The sequence below is a fragment of the Tamandua tetradactyla genome, chromosome X, assembly GCF_023851605.1.
Source record: "Tamandua tetradactyla isolate mTamTet1 chromosome X, mTamTet1.pri, whole genome shotgun sequence".
In the NCBI taxonomy this organism is placed as follows: Eukaryota; Metazoa; Chordata; class Mammalia; order Pilosa; family Myrmecophagidae; genus Tamandua; species Tamandua tetradactyla.
Window position 1 is genome coordinate 78,266,618 of NC_135353.1, and position 18,775 is coordinate 78,285,392.

The 18,775-nt window shown below is 37.5% G+C and overlaps 1 protein-coding gene across 5 annotated transcripts in view; it reads right to left on the reverse strand.

Annotated features, from left to right (window-relative positions):
• DIAPH2 (diaphanous related formin 2) overlaps positions 1–18,775 on the reverse strand; it is a 997,375-nt gene that overhangs the window by 729,046 nt on the left and 249,554 nt on the right. For all 5 annotated transcript variants that reach the window (XM_077145442.1, XM_077145441.1, XM_077145438.1 and 2 more), the window contains one exon: positions 16,162–16,301. In XM_077145442.1, coding sequence (XP_077001557.1) covers positions 16,162–16,301 — 140 coding nt within the window. The remainder of the gene's footprint in view (positions 1–16,161; positions 16,302–18,775) is intronic.

Consider the following 18,775-nt stretch of genomic DNA (forward strand, 5'->3'; position numbering starts at 1 on the left):
AAAGTCATGACACATATAACCTGGACTGACCTTGAGGACATTATGCTGAGTGACATTAACCAGAAACAAAAGGACAAATACTATATAGTCTCACTGATATGAACTAACATTAATTAATGAACATGGAGAATTTCAGTTAAGAACAGAGGTCATCAGACGATAGACACAGGATATATACTGGATAACTGAAGCTGAAGGGATAAAGATTGTGCAATAGGACTTATTGTAAAAATTCAGAAATGGATAGGACAAAACTACCTAACTGTAGCACAATACTATAAGTACACTGTATGAAGTTGAATGAGAGAATGATATAGGGAGGAGGCCTGGAGGTACATATGAAACCAGAAGGAAAGACAGACGATAATGATTGAGATCGTATAATCTAGGAACTCCTAGAATGTACAATGATAGTGACTAAATGTGCAAATATAAAAATGTTTTTGCAAAACAAAAAAAAAAAGAAAAGAAGTTATTATTCTTTTAATACCAAAACCAGGTAAAGGTGCTATAGAAAGGAAAACTATAGGTGAATTTCCATAATGAACATAGATGCAAAAATTCTCAACTAAATATTAGCGTATCAAATCCAACAACACATTAAAAGAATTATACACAATGACCAACTGGCGTTTATACCTGGAATGTGAGGGTGGTTCAACACAAGGAACTCAATTAATAAAATATGATTGACACTGAAAAAGGATTTGACAAAGTTCAACATCCCTTTCTAATAAAAACACTCCAAAAGATAGGAATCAAAGGTAACTACCGCAATATGATAAAGGGAATATTTGAAAAACTGATAGCCAGCATCATACTCAAGATCCCTAAGACCAGGAATGAGACAAGGATGTCCACTGTCACTACTAATTTTCAACACTGGGCTAGAAATTCTAACAAGAGCAATCAGGGAGGACAAAGAAATAAAAGGCATCCAAATGAGAAAGGAAGAAGTAAAACTGTCATTATTTGCAGATGACATGATACTATACTTAGAAGATCCTGAGAAATCTACAGCAAAGATACTTGAGCTAATAAACAAATTAAGCACGGTGGCAGGATATAAAATTAATGTGCAAAAACCAGTAACATTTCTACACACAAGCAGTGACCTAGCTGAGGAGTCAGTTAAGGAAAAAATTCCATTTAAAACAGCAACTAAAAGAATCAGGTACTCAGGAATGAATTTAACTAGGGATGTAAAGGAATTGTACATGGAAAACTACATAACGTTGAAAAAGAAATCAAAGGAGATCTAAAGAGGTGGAAAGGCATTCTCTGCTCACAGATAGAAAGGTTAAATATAATTAAGATGTCAATTCTACCCAAATTGATCTATAGATTCAACAGAGTACCAATCAAAATGCCAGTAACCTACTTTGAAGACTTGGAAAAGCTAGTTACCAAATTCATCTGGAAGGGAAAGAGACCATGAATAGCCAAAAGCATCCAAAAAAGAAAAAAGTGAGAGGATTAACAATCCCTAACTTTAAAACTTATTATAAAGCCACAGTGGTCAAAAGAACATGGTACTAGTAGAAAGACAGAACCATTGACCAATGGAATTGAATTGAGAGTACAGAAATAGACCACCAAATCTATGGTCAACTGATTTTTGACCAGGCCCCCAAAGCCTCTGAAGTGGGACAAAAAGTTTTTTTCAATAAGTGGGCATGGAAGAACTGGATATTAATAGCCAAAAGAATGAAAGAGGACCCCATCTTACATCCTACATAAAAATTAATTCAAAGTGGATCAAACACCTAAATATGAGAACTAGCACCATGAAGCTTCTAGAAGAAAATATAGGGAACCATCTTCAATATCTAGTAATAGGAGGTAGCTTCCTAAACTTTACACACAAAGAACAAAGAAAAAATAGATAAATGAGAACTCCTCAAAATCAAATGCTTCTCTCTGGGATTTTTTTTTATAAGCCCAAGGCTATTTAGCTTGCTTGCCCAGAACTCTAGCAGAAACTGGCTCTACTTTCAGAAAATAAGACACACAAATATGAAACAATGTGTAAATGTAGCAACTTCTTTTTATCCCTTTATGTATCTTTGTTGAATACTAGCTATGTGGCAAATACTGTGATAGACCTTACAGATACAAAGTTGACATGGTCCACAGATAAAGCATTAGCTATTTCTGCATTCTCCTATGAATGACCAACACCCGCAAATGCCCTGGCTCATGACAGATTCTCTCTTTCTCCCACCTTTCCCCTACCCTCTTCTTCTTTTTTAATGCTTTTTATTTATTTATTTTTGGTGGAGGAGCAGGTGCATGGTTCAGGAATCAAACCCCTCCTTTGTTAAAAACTTGCTGTTAAAAAATTAGATATTCTATTCTTGATATTGCCACAAGCAGTGTGGACAACCAAAGCTATAGGCTGAGCCCCCAGTCTTGGGGTTTGTTCATATAAAACTTAACCCCACAAAGGACAGATCAAGTCTACTTAAAATTTAGGCCTAAGAGTCACCCCCAACAGAGCCTCTTTTGTTGTTCAGATGTGGCCTCTCTCTCCAGCCAACACAACAAGCAATCTCACCACCCTTCCCCTGTCTACATGGGACATGACTCCCAGAGGTGTGGACCTTCCTGGCAATGTGGGACAGAATCCCTGGAATGAGATGAGACTCAGCATCAAGGGATTGAGAAAACCTTCTTGACCAAAAGGGGGAAGAGTGAAATGAGACAAAGTGTCAATGGCTGAGAGATTCCAAACAGAGTCGAGAGGTTATCCTGGAGGTTATTCATATGCATTAAGTAGATATCACCTTGTTATTCAAGATGTGATGGAGAGGCTGGGGGGAACTGCCTGAAAATGTAGAGCTATGTTCCAGTAGCCATGTTTCTTGAAGATGATTGAATAATGATATAGCTTTCACAATGTGATTGTGTGATTGTGAAAATCTTGTGTCTGATGCTCCTGTTATCTACCTTGTCAACAGACGAGTAGAATATATGGACTAAAAATAAATAATAGGGGGAACAAATGTTAAAATAAATTTAGTTTGAAATGCTAGTGATCAGTGAAAGCGAGGGGTAAGGGGTATGGTAGGTATAATTTTTTTTTCTATTTTCGTTTTATTTCTTTTTCTGAATGGATGCAAATGTTCTAAGAAATGATGAATATGCAACTAAGTGATGATATTGTGTATGACTGATTATCTATGTTAATTTTTATTTCATTTGTTAATTTTTTTAATTAATAAATAATTTTTTTAAAAAAATCAAATGCTTCTGCACCTCAAAAGACTTTGTAAAAAAAGGTAAAGAGACAGCCAACTCAATGGGATAAAACATTTGGAAATCACATATTGGCAAAGGTCTGATATGCTGAATACATAAGAAATCATACAATTCAATGACAAAAGAACAAACAACCCAATTATAATATGGGCTATGGATGTGAATAGGCATTTTTCTAAACAGCAAATACAGATGGCTCAAAAGCACATGAAGAGATGCTCATTTTCATTGGCTATAATGGAAATGCAGATCAAGACTACAATGAGATACCATCTCACACCTGTAAGAATGGCTGCTATTAAATAAACAGGAAACTATAAATGTTGTAGAGGATGTGGAGAAAAAAGGACACTTATGGACTGCTGGTGGGAGTTTATAATGGTACTGCTACAGTGGAAGACTGTTTGGTGGAAACTGAATATTGAGTTGCCCTATGACCCAGCAATACCACAACTTGGCATACCCAGAAGAGCTGAAAGCAATGACACAAACAGACACTTACACACCAGTGTTCATAGCAGCATTATTCACAATCATCAAAAGATGGAACCAAACCAAATGCGCATCAACAGATGAGTGGATCAACAAAATGTGGTATATACATATGATGGAATATAATGCAGCAGTAAGACAAAATGACATCTTGAAGCAATGACAAGATGGATGAGCCTTGAGGACACAATGCTGTGAAATTAGTCAGAAACAAAAGAATAGATACTGTATGATACCACTTTTATGACCATCATAAAGGTAGAATCAGAGGCTTTTAACACAGAATATAGAAGACTTAGATATACATAGAAGCTAGAGATGGATGAGCAGTTAAATAATGAGGGTGAACTACAATGTAAGGGAATAGATAGAAATGAAGTGGGTCTAAAAGTAATATTACGATTTTGAAGATGAACAAGATTGAAAGGGGTTGTACAGACCTACATGTCCCGCTGATTAACACTAGAAACATAAATTAGTTCTCACAAGAATTACTTCAAAGGTATGATTCGTGTACAAAGAGTGTTAACATCCAGGGTACAGGGGGAAAACTGCTATTACATGCTATGGACTATGTTCAAAAGGAAAACATTAATGCTACCACAGCAACAGTAGAGGTAAATAACAGGGTGAGGGATAAGAGTTAAGAGGCAGCTTAGATTTCCTATTTGGCAAAGGTGTGTTTATTGGTTTTCTTTCCCTTGGGAACAATGAAATTATCTAAAATTGAGAATGTTGATAGAATGTGGACTTTGGGCATTATACAAGATGCCTGATTAATGTAGCTGGCTGATGGATGCACTGACTGAGAAGTAGATGGGTGAATGATGGTGTATACTTATGAATGAAGGTTGTGTTGCTACAAAAAGGAAGGAAGTCATAAGGCATGTAACAACATGAATGAAAATGTGGGACATTTGGTCAGGCAAAATAAGCCAGAAACAAAAGAACAATGGTATGGTCTCCTTTAGAAAATGCTTATAAGAAAACAGGGGCCTAGATTGTAAGCTTTTATAGCAGACACATCAAGTCCGTAGTGGTAATTGTTATTTCTGCATTTTGAGATGCTGTTTTATATATGCATATAACCTGATATTTAGAGATAAGAATGAAGCTGAACAGGTTGGGGTTAAAGTAATTCAGAACACAGGTGTAACAATGTCTATATTTTATAGAAGACAATGTCTATATTTTAGAACCAAGCATACTCTTTGAGACTACAGGAAGAAAGATTTATTTAATCTGGAACTGGAATTTTCTGTAGCACATAATCTAACTCAATCTATCTGTATAGCTCATTTAAACAACTGAAATGCAAGGAGCCCAGAATAAGAAAGTTTCTTTATAGATTAATGTAATGCCTGGATACATCCTAGAGTATATTAAGCAAATAATCAAAAAGTATTAGCAAACTCCCTTGAGGGAAGGGAGATAAAATATGGAACTATTAAACCTTAACATCAAGGAATCCCCTGATACCATGTCAAAATTTAGGGACACCCAAATCAATAGGCCATGCCCTTGGTCTTGAGGCTTAGTCTTGTGGTGCTTATGTAGGTAGTGGAGAAGCTTTGACTACCTATAGGTATGCCTAAGAGTTACTTCTGGAGCACCTCTTCTGTTGTTCAGATGTGGCCTCACTCTCTCTAAGCCCAACTCTGCAAGTGAAATCATTGCCCTCCCCCCTACATGGGACATGACATCCAGGGATGAAAGTCTCCTGGAGACGTGGGAGATGACTCCCAGGGATGAATCCAGCCCTGGCACCATAGGATCAACAACTCCACCCTGACCAAAAGGGGGAAAAGAAGTATAACTAATAAAGTATTAGTGGCAGAGAGAGTTCAAATAGCGTCGACAGGCTACTCTGGAAGTTGTTCTCATGCAAGCTTCTGTTAGTCATTGCTACCTATCATAACTTGCCAAACCCCAACCAGGACCATTCCAGCCAATCCTAAAGAACACCTAGAGCAATATGTAAGATTTCACAAGGGTTCCATGCACTAGAGCAACTTTCTAGAAACCTACAACCTCCAGATGGTTCCCTGGACCAGATAAATCCTTAAACCTAGAAGGCCCAGGCCCTCCAGATCATCAGATAATTCCAGCTTCCTACCCCATATTAGTGAAAGACCCTTCCAACATATAAAAGTTGGAATGACCAAAGGCCAATCACCCCCAAAGAGAGGGACAGGAAGATTTTAGGTGATGGTGGAGTACTATAGAAAAGATAGGATTAACAAATAAATATGAATGCTGAATCATTAAATTGTTATCTCTTTTAGTCTCCAGTATCTTAGAACAACTAGGAGTAAAAACCTAAAATTGTGAAACTGCAATCCATGTCAAACTCTGAAATATGTACTACAACTAATTGTGGTGCTCTGCTTTGAAATTCATTGCTTTTATGTACATGTATTATTTTTCAAAGCAAAAAAAAGAAAGAAAAAATTGATTGTGATGATAAAAAAATGTAAGCCTACTTGCCTTCTATATTCTGGAGCAGCTGTGAGAGGATCATATTATAGCCCTAACTATGGAATCTATCCTGTAATGACTTGTTGAAGAGTGCTGTGAAAATATTGCATTTTTATTTCTTTGCTTTGTATATATATTATACCATACAATAAAAAAGTCAAAAAAAAAAATATATGGAACTATGAAACTTTACCACAGGGAACCCCCTGATACCATGTCAAACATTAGGGCCACCAAAATCAATAGGCCAAGCCTTTGATCTTGAGGCTTTCTCTTGTGAAGCTTATGTGTGGAGTGGAGAAGCTTAGCCTACCTATAGCTTTGCCTAAATGCTACTTCCGGAGGACCTCTACTGTTATTCAGATGTGACCTCACTCTGTCTCTAAGCCTAACTCTACAAGTAACATCCTTGCCCTACCCACTAACGTGGGACATGACATCCAGGGATCAGTGGCTGAGAGTGTTCAAAGATTCTAGAGGCTATTCTGGAGGTCACTCTTACTCAAGCTTCAGTTAGACATTGCTGTGTACCAGAATTTGCTAACCCCCAACCAAAATCATTCCTGACAATTCTAAAGAATACCTAGGGCATTATTTTAGAGTCTACAAAAGTTCCACGCACTAGGGTAACATTCCAGAAATCCAGATCTTCCCAGCTGGGTCACTGGACCAGATAAATCCTGAAATGTCAAGGGTGCCAGCCTCTCCAGAACATCAACTAGTTCTCTCCCCCTTTCCGATATGGGCTGGTTTGAAAGGATGTACCCTAGAGAAAAGCCGTGTTTTAATCCTGATCCAACCTTGTGGGAGCAACTCTTTCTTTTAATCCCTATTCAGTACTATAGGTTGGATACTTGATTATACTATCTCCACAGAGATGTGACTCACCCAAATGTGCGTATTAACCTTGGATTAGAGGGAAATATGACTCTACCCTTTCCAGATGGGTCATGATTGGTTTGCTGGAATCCTTTAAAAGAGGACCCATTTCGGAGAAAGCTTCAGAATGATGAGGGAGCCACAAGAATTACAGAGCCCACGCAGCCAGAGACCTTTTGAGATGAAGACAGAATACACCCCTGGGATAGCCATATGAAGTAAGAAGCCTGGAGAGAAAGCTAGCAGACATCGCCATGTTTGCTATGTGCCTTTCCAGTTGAGAGAAACCCTGAGCTTCATCAGCCTTTCTTGAATGAAGTTAACCTCTTGTTGTTACCTTAATTTGGACATTTTTATAGACTTGCTCTAGTTGAGAAATTTTCCTGGACTTAGAACTGTAAACCCACAACTTAATTTCAGAAAAGGAAGCAGACTCATGTTGAGTCCATGTTAACAATGGTGAGTCATGAGTTTCTGCTGCTTAATTGAGGAGGAAGGCTCATGACAAAAACAAGTGGGTCTTCTTGTGATGGGCAATGACCTTCAATATTAAGCTCCATGAGGCACAGCTATTCTGCAGCCCTTCATCTTCCTGTGAGATATTTAGTCCCCTTATTGCAATGTTCAACCTGGCTTACCTGGTTCTATCAAGAGTGAGCCATTTAAAAACATAGATCAGGTCATGTCATTCCTCTACTGAAACCCCTCTAAAAGCTTCCCAGCTCACTCAGAATTAAAGTAAAAGTCTTTCCAATGGCCCACAAGACTCCACGTGATATAATTCCATCAATACTGGCCTGCTTAATCTTTCTGTAACATGTCAAGCATGCTCCTGTTTTCATTATTTGTTCCTGCTGTCTCCTGTTTCTAACAACATTCCTTCCCCAGTTAACTGAATAGCCCACTCCCATGCTTCCTTTAGCCCTCTGCTCAAATATGACTACACTCAGGGAGGACTTTCATTGTCATTTGATATAAAATAGCAACAGACCCACCCCAGCTCACTAAACCATATGAAATATCACAGTCTGCCATTTTATATATACTTTTTTAAAAGTCTAGCTTCCCTTACTAAAATGCAAGCTCCATAGCTCCATATGGACAAGTCGTATACAGACAAGGGGAAGTTATTACTGTTATTCCTTCATACAATATTTGCCTGATATCTTAAAAAAAGAAAACATATAAATATTAAGTACTATTTATTAAACTGCTTCGATTTAAGGTTACACCAAATAAACTTAACTTTAAATAGTAAACAAACAAAAAACAACTTTTAATTTATCATGTGATAGGAGACTGAAATAAATATTACATGGCTAATATTTGAATTAGTACTATCAATAGACAAGGCAAAGAACCCTCATTTAACTATATAGTGTCACTTAGTCATCAGAAAAAAGATAGGCTTTTCAATACAAACACATATATCATTTAAGACATTATACTTCAAAAACTAAAATCATAGGTTTAGAGAATCATGTGGAATTCCGATGTTTGCCAATCAATTAAAATACAGGCCAAATGGGTGTAATTAATCTGAGTTGCCTGGTGCTCCAGTTTGAAAGTATTACATTACACCAGGAAAGTCATGTTTCAATCTTGATCGAATCTCGTGGGGGCAGCAGTTTCTTTTAATCCTGATTCAATATTGTACAGCTGAAACTTCTTATTAGATTATCTCTACAGAGATGTGGCACGCCCAATTGTGGGTGTGACCACTTGATTAGCTAGAGATGTGACCACCCATTCCAGGTGGATCTTGATTAGTTTACTGGGGTCCTTTAAAAGAAGAAACATTTTAGAAAGAGCTCAGAGCTCACATAGGGCTCTGAGAGTAAAGCTGAGGTAGACATTTGGAGATGGGGACAGAAATACCCTGGGTGCAAAGCAAGGACTCACAGAAATAGCCAGAACTGGAAGAGAAGAAATCTCTGGCCCAGCAGATATTAAGCTAAGAGATGAAACCCAGAGTTTTGTCCCGGAGCAGCTAAGTGTAGGCCCATAAATGCTTAGAGAGGAAACCACTGACGTCAGAAGCTGGAAGCAACACTACTGGGACAAGGACCAGCACATGCCTTCTCGGATCACCTACCTTGAGCCTAAGTATCTTTCTCTGGATGCCTTATAGTTTAGTTAGGATATATTTATGGCCTTAGAACTACAAACATGTAACTTATTAAATTTCCATTTTAAAAGACGTTCCATTACATTCCAGCAGCTTAACAAACTAATACACAGGGCTACATTTTTTACAACTATAACAAATTAGGTCTTGTTTCCTAAGGTGGTAGATGAGTACACAGGTGTTTATTATATTATTTTTTAAATTTATTTTCTTATATTATTTTTATACTTTTAGCTGAAAGATTTCGTAGCGTCCTTTTGTCATTCAAGTAAGGCAAATTTCAATGAAATTCAGCCAAAATAATTAGGATGTAAAAAGAGTAAAAGGGGGATATTATAAGGACTTTCCTTATTGTGAGACAGAACATAGTAGTTAAGGACTCAAACTCTGGAGACACACTGCCTAAGTCGGAATCTCAGCCCTGACACTTACCAGCAGTGTTAACTTTAAATTTGAGCAAATTGCTTAACCTCCATGAGCCTCTGGTTCCACATCCATAAAATGGAAATAATACAAATACTAATCATAATGACACTCTGTCTATATGCGTATATTTTAATTCTTAGAACATTGCCTAGGGAATAGTAAATGCTATTTAAGTGTTTCTTATTCTTTATCTCTTATGTTTGTTTTATTTTTAAAAATGTGTATAGTACATCCAGGAAGATGTACTAGACATGGAGTCTGAATTTTAAGACAGAGGTCTGAGCTGAATACATAAATCTAGTTGTTGCAGGGGAAAAAGAAAATACATACACACTCATTCACTCTCTCTCTCACTCACACACATATACACACAATCACATACAGAGAACAGTGCCTGGCAGATAAGAAGTATTATATAAATATTAACTATCATCATTTTTAATAAGCCTTTCAGAAGTCAACTGAATTTAAACTTATTAAAATGAAGGTTTAACTAACACTTAAATGCATATAGTTAAGTGCTCACTGAAGTTTTAATTAATGAAAATAATTATGGGTGGTTATCTTTTTTTTATTTGTCGTTATAAAAAAACATTTAAAAATATTTAATATTATTTTGTTCAAATTTGGGAATGATTTGGCCAATGCTCCACTTCCCAAATTTGAACAAAAAGGAAAAAGTATGAATGCCAGGTAGGTGATTTAAAACAAATGTTAAAAAATTGTAACGCTTGACATGTACCAAACATGCACGCACAAAAAAATAATCAGATAATTATTTTCTATCTAAAAATATTGGTACATTTCCAGTCACATTATAGGTAGACCTAATTCTATGCTGCCACAGCAGCCCCAAACCTTCAGCAGAATCCCACTAAAGCACAGACTTCCATTCAGAAAAAATAAGGGCAAGGGAGTGGTAATTATGAAAGCCAAAGAGAATATGAAAGTCAAAGAGAATCCCAAGGAACACAGAGGACATTTCCTCTTAAAGGATGGGGGAGGGCTTGGTTTTATGCTTTAAATTCAAGTCTACAGATTGCAGCATTTCAGTTCACTGATTCTCAGTTGGTATGTGTAAAGTAGCTTAGCTTTCCAAACAAAACGGCCTTTTAAAAAAACCTCATATTTCTGGAGATAAAGCTGTAGCATGAAGAAAAAAGTGGCTACAACTGGCTAGTTGAGACAATTCAGACAATAGGCAAGTGAACTATAGATTCCATCAATATCAGATTTTAACCTAAAGTTTCCTCATTTATAGATGATATTAGAAAAGAACTACCATACTGAATCTCCTAGACTATTAATTTCTGCATCAGAATTTTGAGGAAGAAATATGTTCCTCGTCATCCCTCCCCCAGTATGGTTTTCCTGAGAAACAGGCTATTTTTTTTCAACCAACAGAGGTTGAGAATTACCAATGTTATGAACAACAGAATTTTGTAACATATTTAATAATTTAAATAAAATCTTTATAGTATGTTATCAATTTGTGTTTTTCAAAGAGAGTGGCACTTACAATTTCTTTGCTTTTGAAGGGAAGAAAAGTTACATTTATAATTCCATAGGGCTAAACAAGCACTGATAATAGGGTTTCTGTTTGTTTTAAGAAGCTGGCAAAGAGAAGCAATATTCAGATAGTTTTCCTAAAAGTATGGATTATTGGCAATGATGCATTGAAAGGATGCACTCCCCTTTTGGTGACCCAATAAAACAGGTGAGGCTTTTCTCTCCTGTCTGAATTAATATATTTGTCTTTGTTCTAATAAAACAAAACTACTACCTTGAAAGACAACATATTTATGGTACTGTACAACAATAGGCTTACATAATGGTTAATTATTTATAAGTCTAACATAATTAATATTACCTACACTAAAATGTATTATTACAAATAGGATACAACATGCTATCAGTATTATTTCTAAAAGAGAACGATTTTTCTTCTGGACAAGTAAAACTATTAATCCTCAAGGATATAAATTACAAATCATTTTCAAATGTACTTACAAGAAATATCAGACAGGAAAGTTAAGATTTTATAAAAGTATTGTAATACAATTTTCAAATAAATTTGTTAATCTTACTAAAATTGATAATTCTATAATGACTGTTTTGTTTGTTAACCTATAAGAATAGCCTGTAATATATAAAACACAGCATGTATTAATACAGATAATACAACAAAACATCAAGCTTCTAAAAAATCTAACATTCATAGGACGGGCCATGATGGCTCAGCAGGCAGCGTTCTTGCCTGTCATGCTGGAGACATGGGTTCAATTCCTGGTGTCTGCTCATGTAAAAAAAAAAAAAAAATTCTAGCATCCATATACATTACCACCACAATAAATTATAATTTAATGCATATATCATACTTGTGTTGGTTTGAAAGGAAGTATGTCCCCTAAGAAAAGCCATGTTTTAATATAAATCCCATTTCATAAAGGTAGAATAATCCCTATTCAATACTGTATATTTAAAACTGTAATCAGATCATCTCCCTGGATGATGTGATTTAGTCAAGAGTGGTTGTTAAATGGGATTAGGGGATGACATGTCTCCACCCATTTGGGTGGGTCTTGATTGGTTTACTGGAGTCCTATAAAAGACGAAACATTTTGGAGAAAGAGATTCAGAGAGAGCAGCACCATGAAGCAGAGTCCACAAACCAGTGACCTTTGGAGATGAAAAAGAAAAACGCCTCCCGGGGAGCTTCATGAAACAGGAAGCCAGGAGAGAAAGCTAGCAGATGATGCCATGTTTGCCATGTGCCCTTACAGCTGAGAGAGAAGACCTGACTGTGTTTGCCATGTGCCTTCTCATTTGAGAGAGAAACCCTGAACATCGGCCTTTTTGAACCAAGGTATCTTGCCCTGGATGGATATTTTTATAGACTTGTTTTAATTGGGGCATTTTCTCAGCCTTAGAACTGTAAACTAGCAACTTATTAAATTCCACTTGTTAAAAGCCACTCTGTTTCTGGTATATTGCATTCCAGCAGCTAGCAAACTAGAACAATACTGCATTATAAATAATCATTGAATATCACATTTTAAGAAAAAATATTCAGATTACCTTCCAAAAGTGATTTATTTAAACATAAATATGCCATAAATAAAACACATACACTTATGGTGATAAGAGAAAGTCACTCAGCAGTAAACCCTTGAACTGAACATTTGAATTAACCAATTACTCTAGCACATTTGAATTCATTACTATCTCTAGCACATTTAAATTAATCAGTTACTGTATTCAGCAAGAGATAACATGACTATAATAGGCTAAATCCAAATGTATAAGTCATGTAAAACAAAATAAACTTGTTTTTTGTCTCTAGCTGGCTTCCTGAGAGCATCTATTTTCTCCTAATATAGAGATATTTCAGAAAAAATGCTCCCATGCAGTTAATTACTAATTTTCAACTCTTTTCATACCTTTTCTTTCCCAAATTCATCCATCCTGGAACATTTTCACTAACTTACTGTTAATTCCTACAAAAAGCCCAGTCAATTTATCCACTGCCCTCTCCCTCTGGGCTTCAAATATAGTTAGAAAAATAGAAAAGTTCAAAAACAGTTGGAAAAGCAGACTGCTTCAAAAGGATGACAGTTGAGATGTTTTGTTGAAAAATTCTACTTCCTAAAAGGCAACAGGTCAAAATTACTCACAACTGGAGTCAAGGGTCTTCTAGGAAAAAAAATATATTTCAACTGCCTCAGTCAGTGGATTTAAAATGCTCTGCATCCACAGTAGAATAGATATGGCCCTCAACAGTCAGGTAATCTATAGCTTGCTTGATAGATAGCCCTGATACTTAGGCCGTGAAGCTTGGTATGGAGCTCCCGAAGACTCTTTCCTTCATGTCAAGTGCTCTCCTGAATCAAACACAGCACCTCCTTACAGATGAAGTTGAGGCGGTATTTACTGTAATCTCTGGTATCATCCTTTCCGGGTAGGGCTACAGGCGCACTCTCCCCAGTGGCCGCTTGGTGGGATTTATCCAGCCAAGAATATGTGTGGTGAACTCGTTCATGTCCTCCAGGACCCAGATTTTCAATACCTCAAGGATTTGTTTCCGCAGAACATCTGAGGATAGCAAATACTTTGACACAGACTCCAAATGGAAGCAGAGTCAGTCCCTGCTCTCTTTTTCTCAGCCAACCCACTGCCGGACCTTGATAGGCTTTGAATTCATATCATCTATTTTGTAAAGAATGTAGGGTGAAGCCCACTCTGGTGTCTGATTATCCCCACAATAGAGACCTGGGAAATCTCAACTCCCCTAATCTTGAACACATTGTCCACCAGAGTAGAGCAACTGATTTACACAACAAGGTACAATATCCTGGATCTGGGCCTTGGACTTTCGGACCATCACAGCAGGAGCAGCACCCCCCTCAGAGGGTTGACTGTTGCCTCCACTGGTGCCACCCACAGCAGAGGAGCTGCCAAAGCTCCCAAATCCACTCATCCTTGTCTTACCAACAGCTCAGGCAGATGAGGAGGTGTTGTTTGGCTCTTGTCAGTGAGTTCCACAGACTGGCTCAGAGCGCAACAAAGGACTGCCACGAAATGTCTGGCTCTTGATGACACAAAGAGCTCAAGGTACCCGTGGAGACAATCAGCTCCCAGAAGGCAGCTACAGCCAGCCAATTAGAACCTGCTACATCCACCTCTGATCCTACATTGCTTTGGACTGTACTTATAGTTACTGTGCAAATATTTTAAAATCCCCATATGTAATCTCACACCTTTCATCTTTCATCTTTATGAAAGTGTATTTTTACTAATATTTTTCCTCCTTCTTTCCTGAATGCCACAACTTCTCTAGTCACTTCTTAACAATTCACTTATTCACTCATTCAATCAGTCAAAAATTCACCAGTAATTTCCAGGGCACGTGAGTGCTAGGTACTACCATAGGGTGTTGAGGGTTAAATTCAGGGGGAAAAAAATCAACTACCACCATGGTTACTGTTCTCAAAGAACTCACATCCCTTGTCTAAATTGTTAAATCAAAAGCATTCTGGAAATAGTTCCATCTCCCTATCCCATATTATCGACAGCCCCTTCCAACGTGAAAAAGTTAGAATGGGCATAGCCCAAATACCCCTGGTGGACTTATACAGAGAAGGTAGGGTTTAACAAATGAATATGAGTGTTGAATCAGTATACTAATATTTCTTTTAGTCTCCAGTATTTTAGAGCAGCTAGAAATAAAAATCTAAAATTGTGGAACTGTAACCCATACCAAACTCTGAAATCTGCTCTACAACTAATTGTTACCGTGTACTTTGAAATTTATTGCTTTTTTGTATATATATTATTTATCACAAGAAAGAGGAAAAAAAGAAAAGGAAGAGCATAATAGAGAAGATAGGATTTAACAAATGAATATGAGTGCTGAATCATTATATTGATATTTCTTTTGGTCTCCAGTGCCTTGGAGAAGGTAGAAGAGAAAATGAAAAATCCTGGAACCATAAACCATACCAAACTTTAAAATCTATTGTATAGCTATTTGCTAAAATGTACTTGGAAATTTAAAAAAAAAAAAAAACTTTCTGGAAGAAATGAAAAGACAACCCACTTTTGAATGATTATAATATTCAAAAGTGAGTCGCATCTCATCACTGCCTTTTAAAAATTTGTATTCTGGAATTCTAATCTCCAGTTATTGTGCCAAGTGCACTGTAAATATAAGTAAATTAAATAGTATGATATATTTCAATTTACATAAGTCCAAACTGGATGACTGAGTTCTAAATTAAATTTATTTTCAAGGCTCTATGGTCAGTTCACCTATGTATAAGAAGTGGGTCCTACCATACATTAGGAAAAACCTGAATAAAATAAAAATCAGGTTTCTATACACATCTTAATTGCTAATTTCTAAATTTAAGATTATAACAATCTTATAAGTAGATCCCAGAACATTTAGATATTACATTGAATGTCTACTTTTTCCTTATAGAAACATTATTTTACTTTGAGTGTCATGAAATAAACATTTTTTTATGGTTAATAAAGGAACATCAGCCACTGGAGTCCACCACTGGCAAGTAAACTCTTCCTTCACAATCCTTTAAAATAAAGTTTATAGCTTAAATTTGTAGGTTTGAGGAGTTTATCAATACTCTTTTCCCTTATTCCTTTTTTGTAAATAAATATATAATAATAATTGGCTGAGTACACAAATAGGTTTCCATGTAAATGCACAGATATTTAACTTCTGGCTCTATGTTTTAAATAATTAAGGAAGAATTAAACATACAAGTAATATCTGTATTCTTAAATTTGTACATTATTAGAAATCAGATCATCTAAATATATTTTTTAAATGTTTACATCAGTCCTTGCTGTTTTATTAGCTAACATCAGCTCTCTAGTCAAAAAATCTGGAGCTTAAAATAACATAACTGTTTATATTCCTAAAAAGTATATACAGTACAACTTGTACTAAGCACAGCAAAATGATAAGAACTACATACCTGACAGGATTACTTGTTAACGAAACCCTCAGAGATTCTAGGCAGTTCAGAAGTTTCTCATCTGAAATACCAGATCTTAATTCATGAACATATTCTTGTGAAGACAGGGTGCATTCATGTTTGCTGTTTTTCAGCCCTCCCTATAAAATAATAAAAACACCACTTTAGAAAAGCAAGTTTTTATTTTAACTTCTAAAGTAAAATAATGCCTAAAATATATAAATATTTTACTGTATTAAAAAGTTTGCTGAATGCTAGGCACTTAATAATTCTTTATCATAGAATTAACTAGGTAAAAGTGTCGTGTATATCTCAACACTCTCCTTACTGTCATTTAAAAGAAAAATACACAAAGTATCATTTAACAGCATTGCTCAAATTTACAATTCAAGTATCAGGATTACATTAATTGGCTCTCCTTAACCCAAAAGATAAACATTTAGAAATCATCTCATTTAATATTCCTAGTTATGATATTTATATTCTACTCTATACAATAAAGATAATTAATATAAAACATTATAAATAACCCAGATCTATTGAAATATATCTGAGTATCAGTCTCTCTCCATCAAGTGAAAAATATATTAAAATGCAAAACAATATTGTCTCCAACTAGTATGTTAGTTAAATCAGCCTAAAGTATTCACCAATTCCCAACTATTTCTTCCTATGTTAATCCCATGTTGCAAACCTAAAAAGTCATTAGAAAAAGAAAAGTAATTAGATTCATTTATCTTACAACGACTAGTATTTAAGCTTAATTTCCAATATACAGCGGGGTTACTTCTAGAACTCATCAGAGTTCCTTAGCTTCATTACCTTACTATAACTATATAAGTAATTTGGTGAAAATTAGAGGAAAGCATTATCAACACATTCACTGTACTAATAAGTCATCATTTCACATTCTGGACATACAACACCATAACTTCCCTTTCCTATATTATAAATGTATCCCCCTGAATTAAGATTCTAGCTTGTGTACCATTTTCCAAGTTCATATGAATTGCACTCATTTCTGCGAAGTATCTAAACTAGCATAAGAGACATTTTTTTTCCATTTGGTAGGAGTCATATGCTTAGAGGATGTACAATTTAAAAAATAATTTTTTAAATGGGCTGATAATAAGAAATACATTCCTCCCTCCTTCCGGGGCTGGCTGAGAGACTCGGAGAGACAAGCTTCCCAGCCAAGGCGGCCGGCGCCACACTTTTGCGGGTGGCTTCGAGTCCGCGACTACAAGTCTCGGATCAGAGGGCTATCCAAAGTCTGGGCTGGCAAGTCTGATTGCGAGACTTGGCTGCGGCGAGACCCCCGAGCGGCCGCAGCTGCGGCGGTCCGAGCTAATCCCTCCCTCCTTCCGGGGCTGGCTGAGAGACTCGGAGAGACAAGCTTCCCAGCCAAGGCGGCCGGCGCCACACTTTTGCGGGCGGCTTCGAGTCCGCGACTACAAGTCTTGGATCAGAGGGCTATCCAAAGTCTGGGCTGGCAAGTCTGATTGTGAGACTTGGCTGCGGCGAGACCCCCGAGCGGCCGCAGCTGCGGCGGTCCGAGCTAATCCCTCCCTCCTTCCCGGGCCGGCTGAGAGTATCGGAGAAGTAAGTTCCCCAAGCCGAGGCAGGCGGCGCCCTTCTTTTGCGGGCGGCTTCGAGTCTCGGCTTTAAGTCCGCGGCTATGAGTCCCGGATCAGAGGGCTATCCAAAGTCTGGGCTAGCTAGACTGACTGCGAGACTCCGCTGCAGTGAGACCCCCGAGCGGCGTGCGATTTCCCGATCAGCGGCAGCTGCGGTGGTCCGAGCTACTCCCTCCCCCCTTTCTGGGCCGGCTGAGAGTATTGGAGAAGCAAGTTTCCCAAGCCGAGGCACGTGGCACCCCTCTTTTGCGGGCGGCTTCGAGTCTCTGCTTCGAGTCCGCGGATACGAGTCTCAGATAGGAGGGCTATCCAAGCCGCGGAAGCCCCCCCCCCCACGGGAGGCTTCCTGGTCCGGTGGGGAATCCCCCAGGCCCGCTGCGGCCCGCAACCAGCCACAGGGTCCCCTCAAGCCGCGGCAGCTGACGCCCCCACCACGCGCGGCCCCTGAACCAACGGAGAGATTTGGATCCGAAATCCCCAGGCCACGGAGATCGGTGACTGGGGGAGACCCATTCCAAACACTTGAGACAAACGTGTGCCACGTGCGCCACGTACTGGGCAAGATGAGAAAAACAGATCCCAGAGATTTCATAGAAAAATCTTTCAACCTTGCTGGGTCCAACACCCAGAGAAATCTGAATAAATGCCCAGACGCCAGCAGCAGAAGATAACTGTCCACGCTCAAAAGATTGAGAATATGGCTCAGTCAAAGGAACAAACCAATAGCTCAAATGAGACACAAGAGCTGAGACAACTAATCCTGAATATACGAACAGAAATGGAAAACCTCTTCAAAAATGAAATCGATAAATTGAGGGAGGACATGAAGAGGACATGGGCTGAACATAAAGAAGAAATAGAAAAACTGAAAAAACAAATCGCAGAACTTATGGAAGTGAAGGATAAAGTAGCAAACATAGAAAAAATAATGGATAGTTACAATGATAGATTTAAAGAGACAGAAGATAGAATTAGTG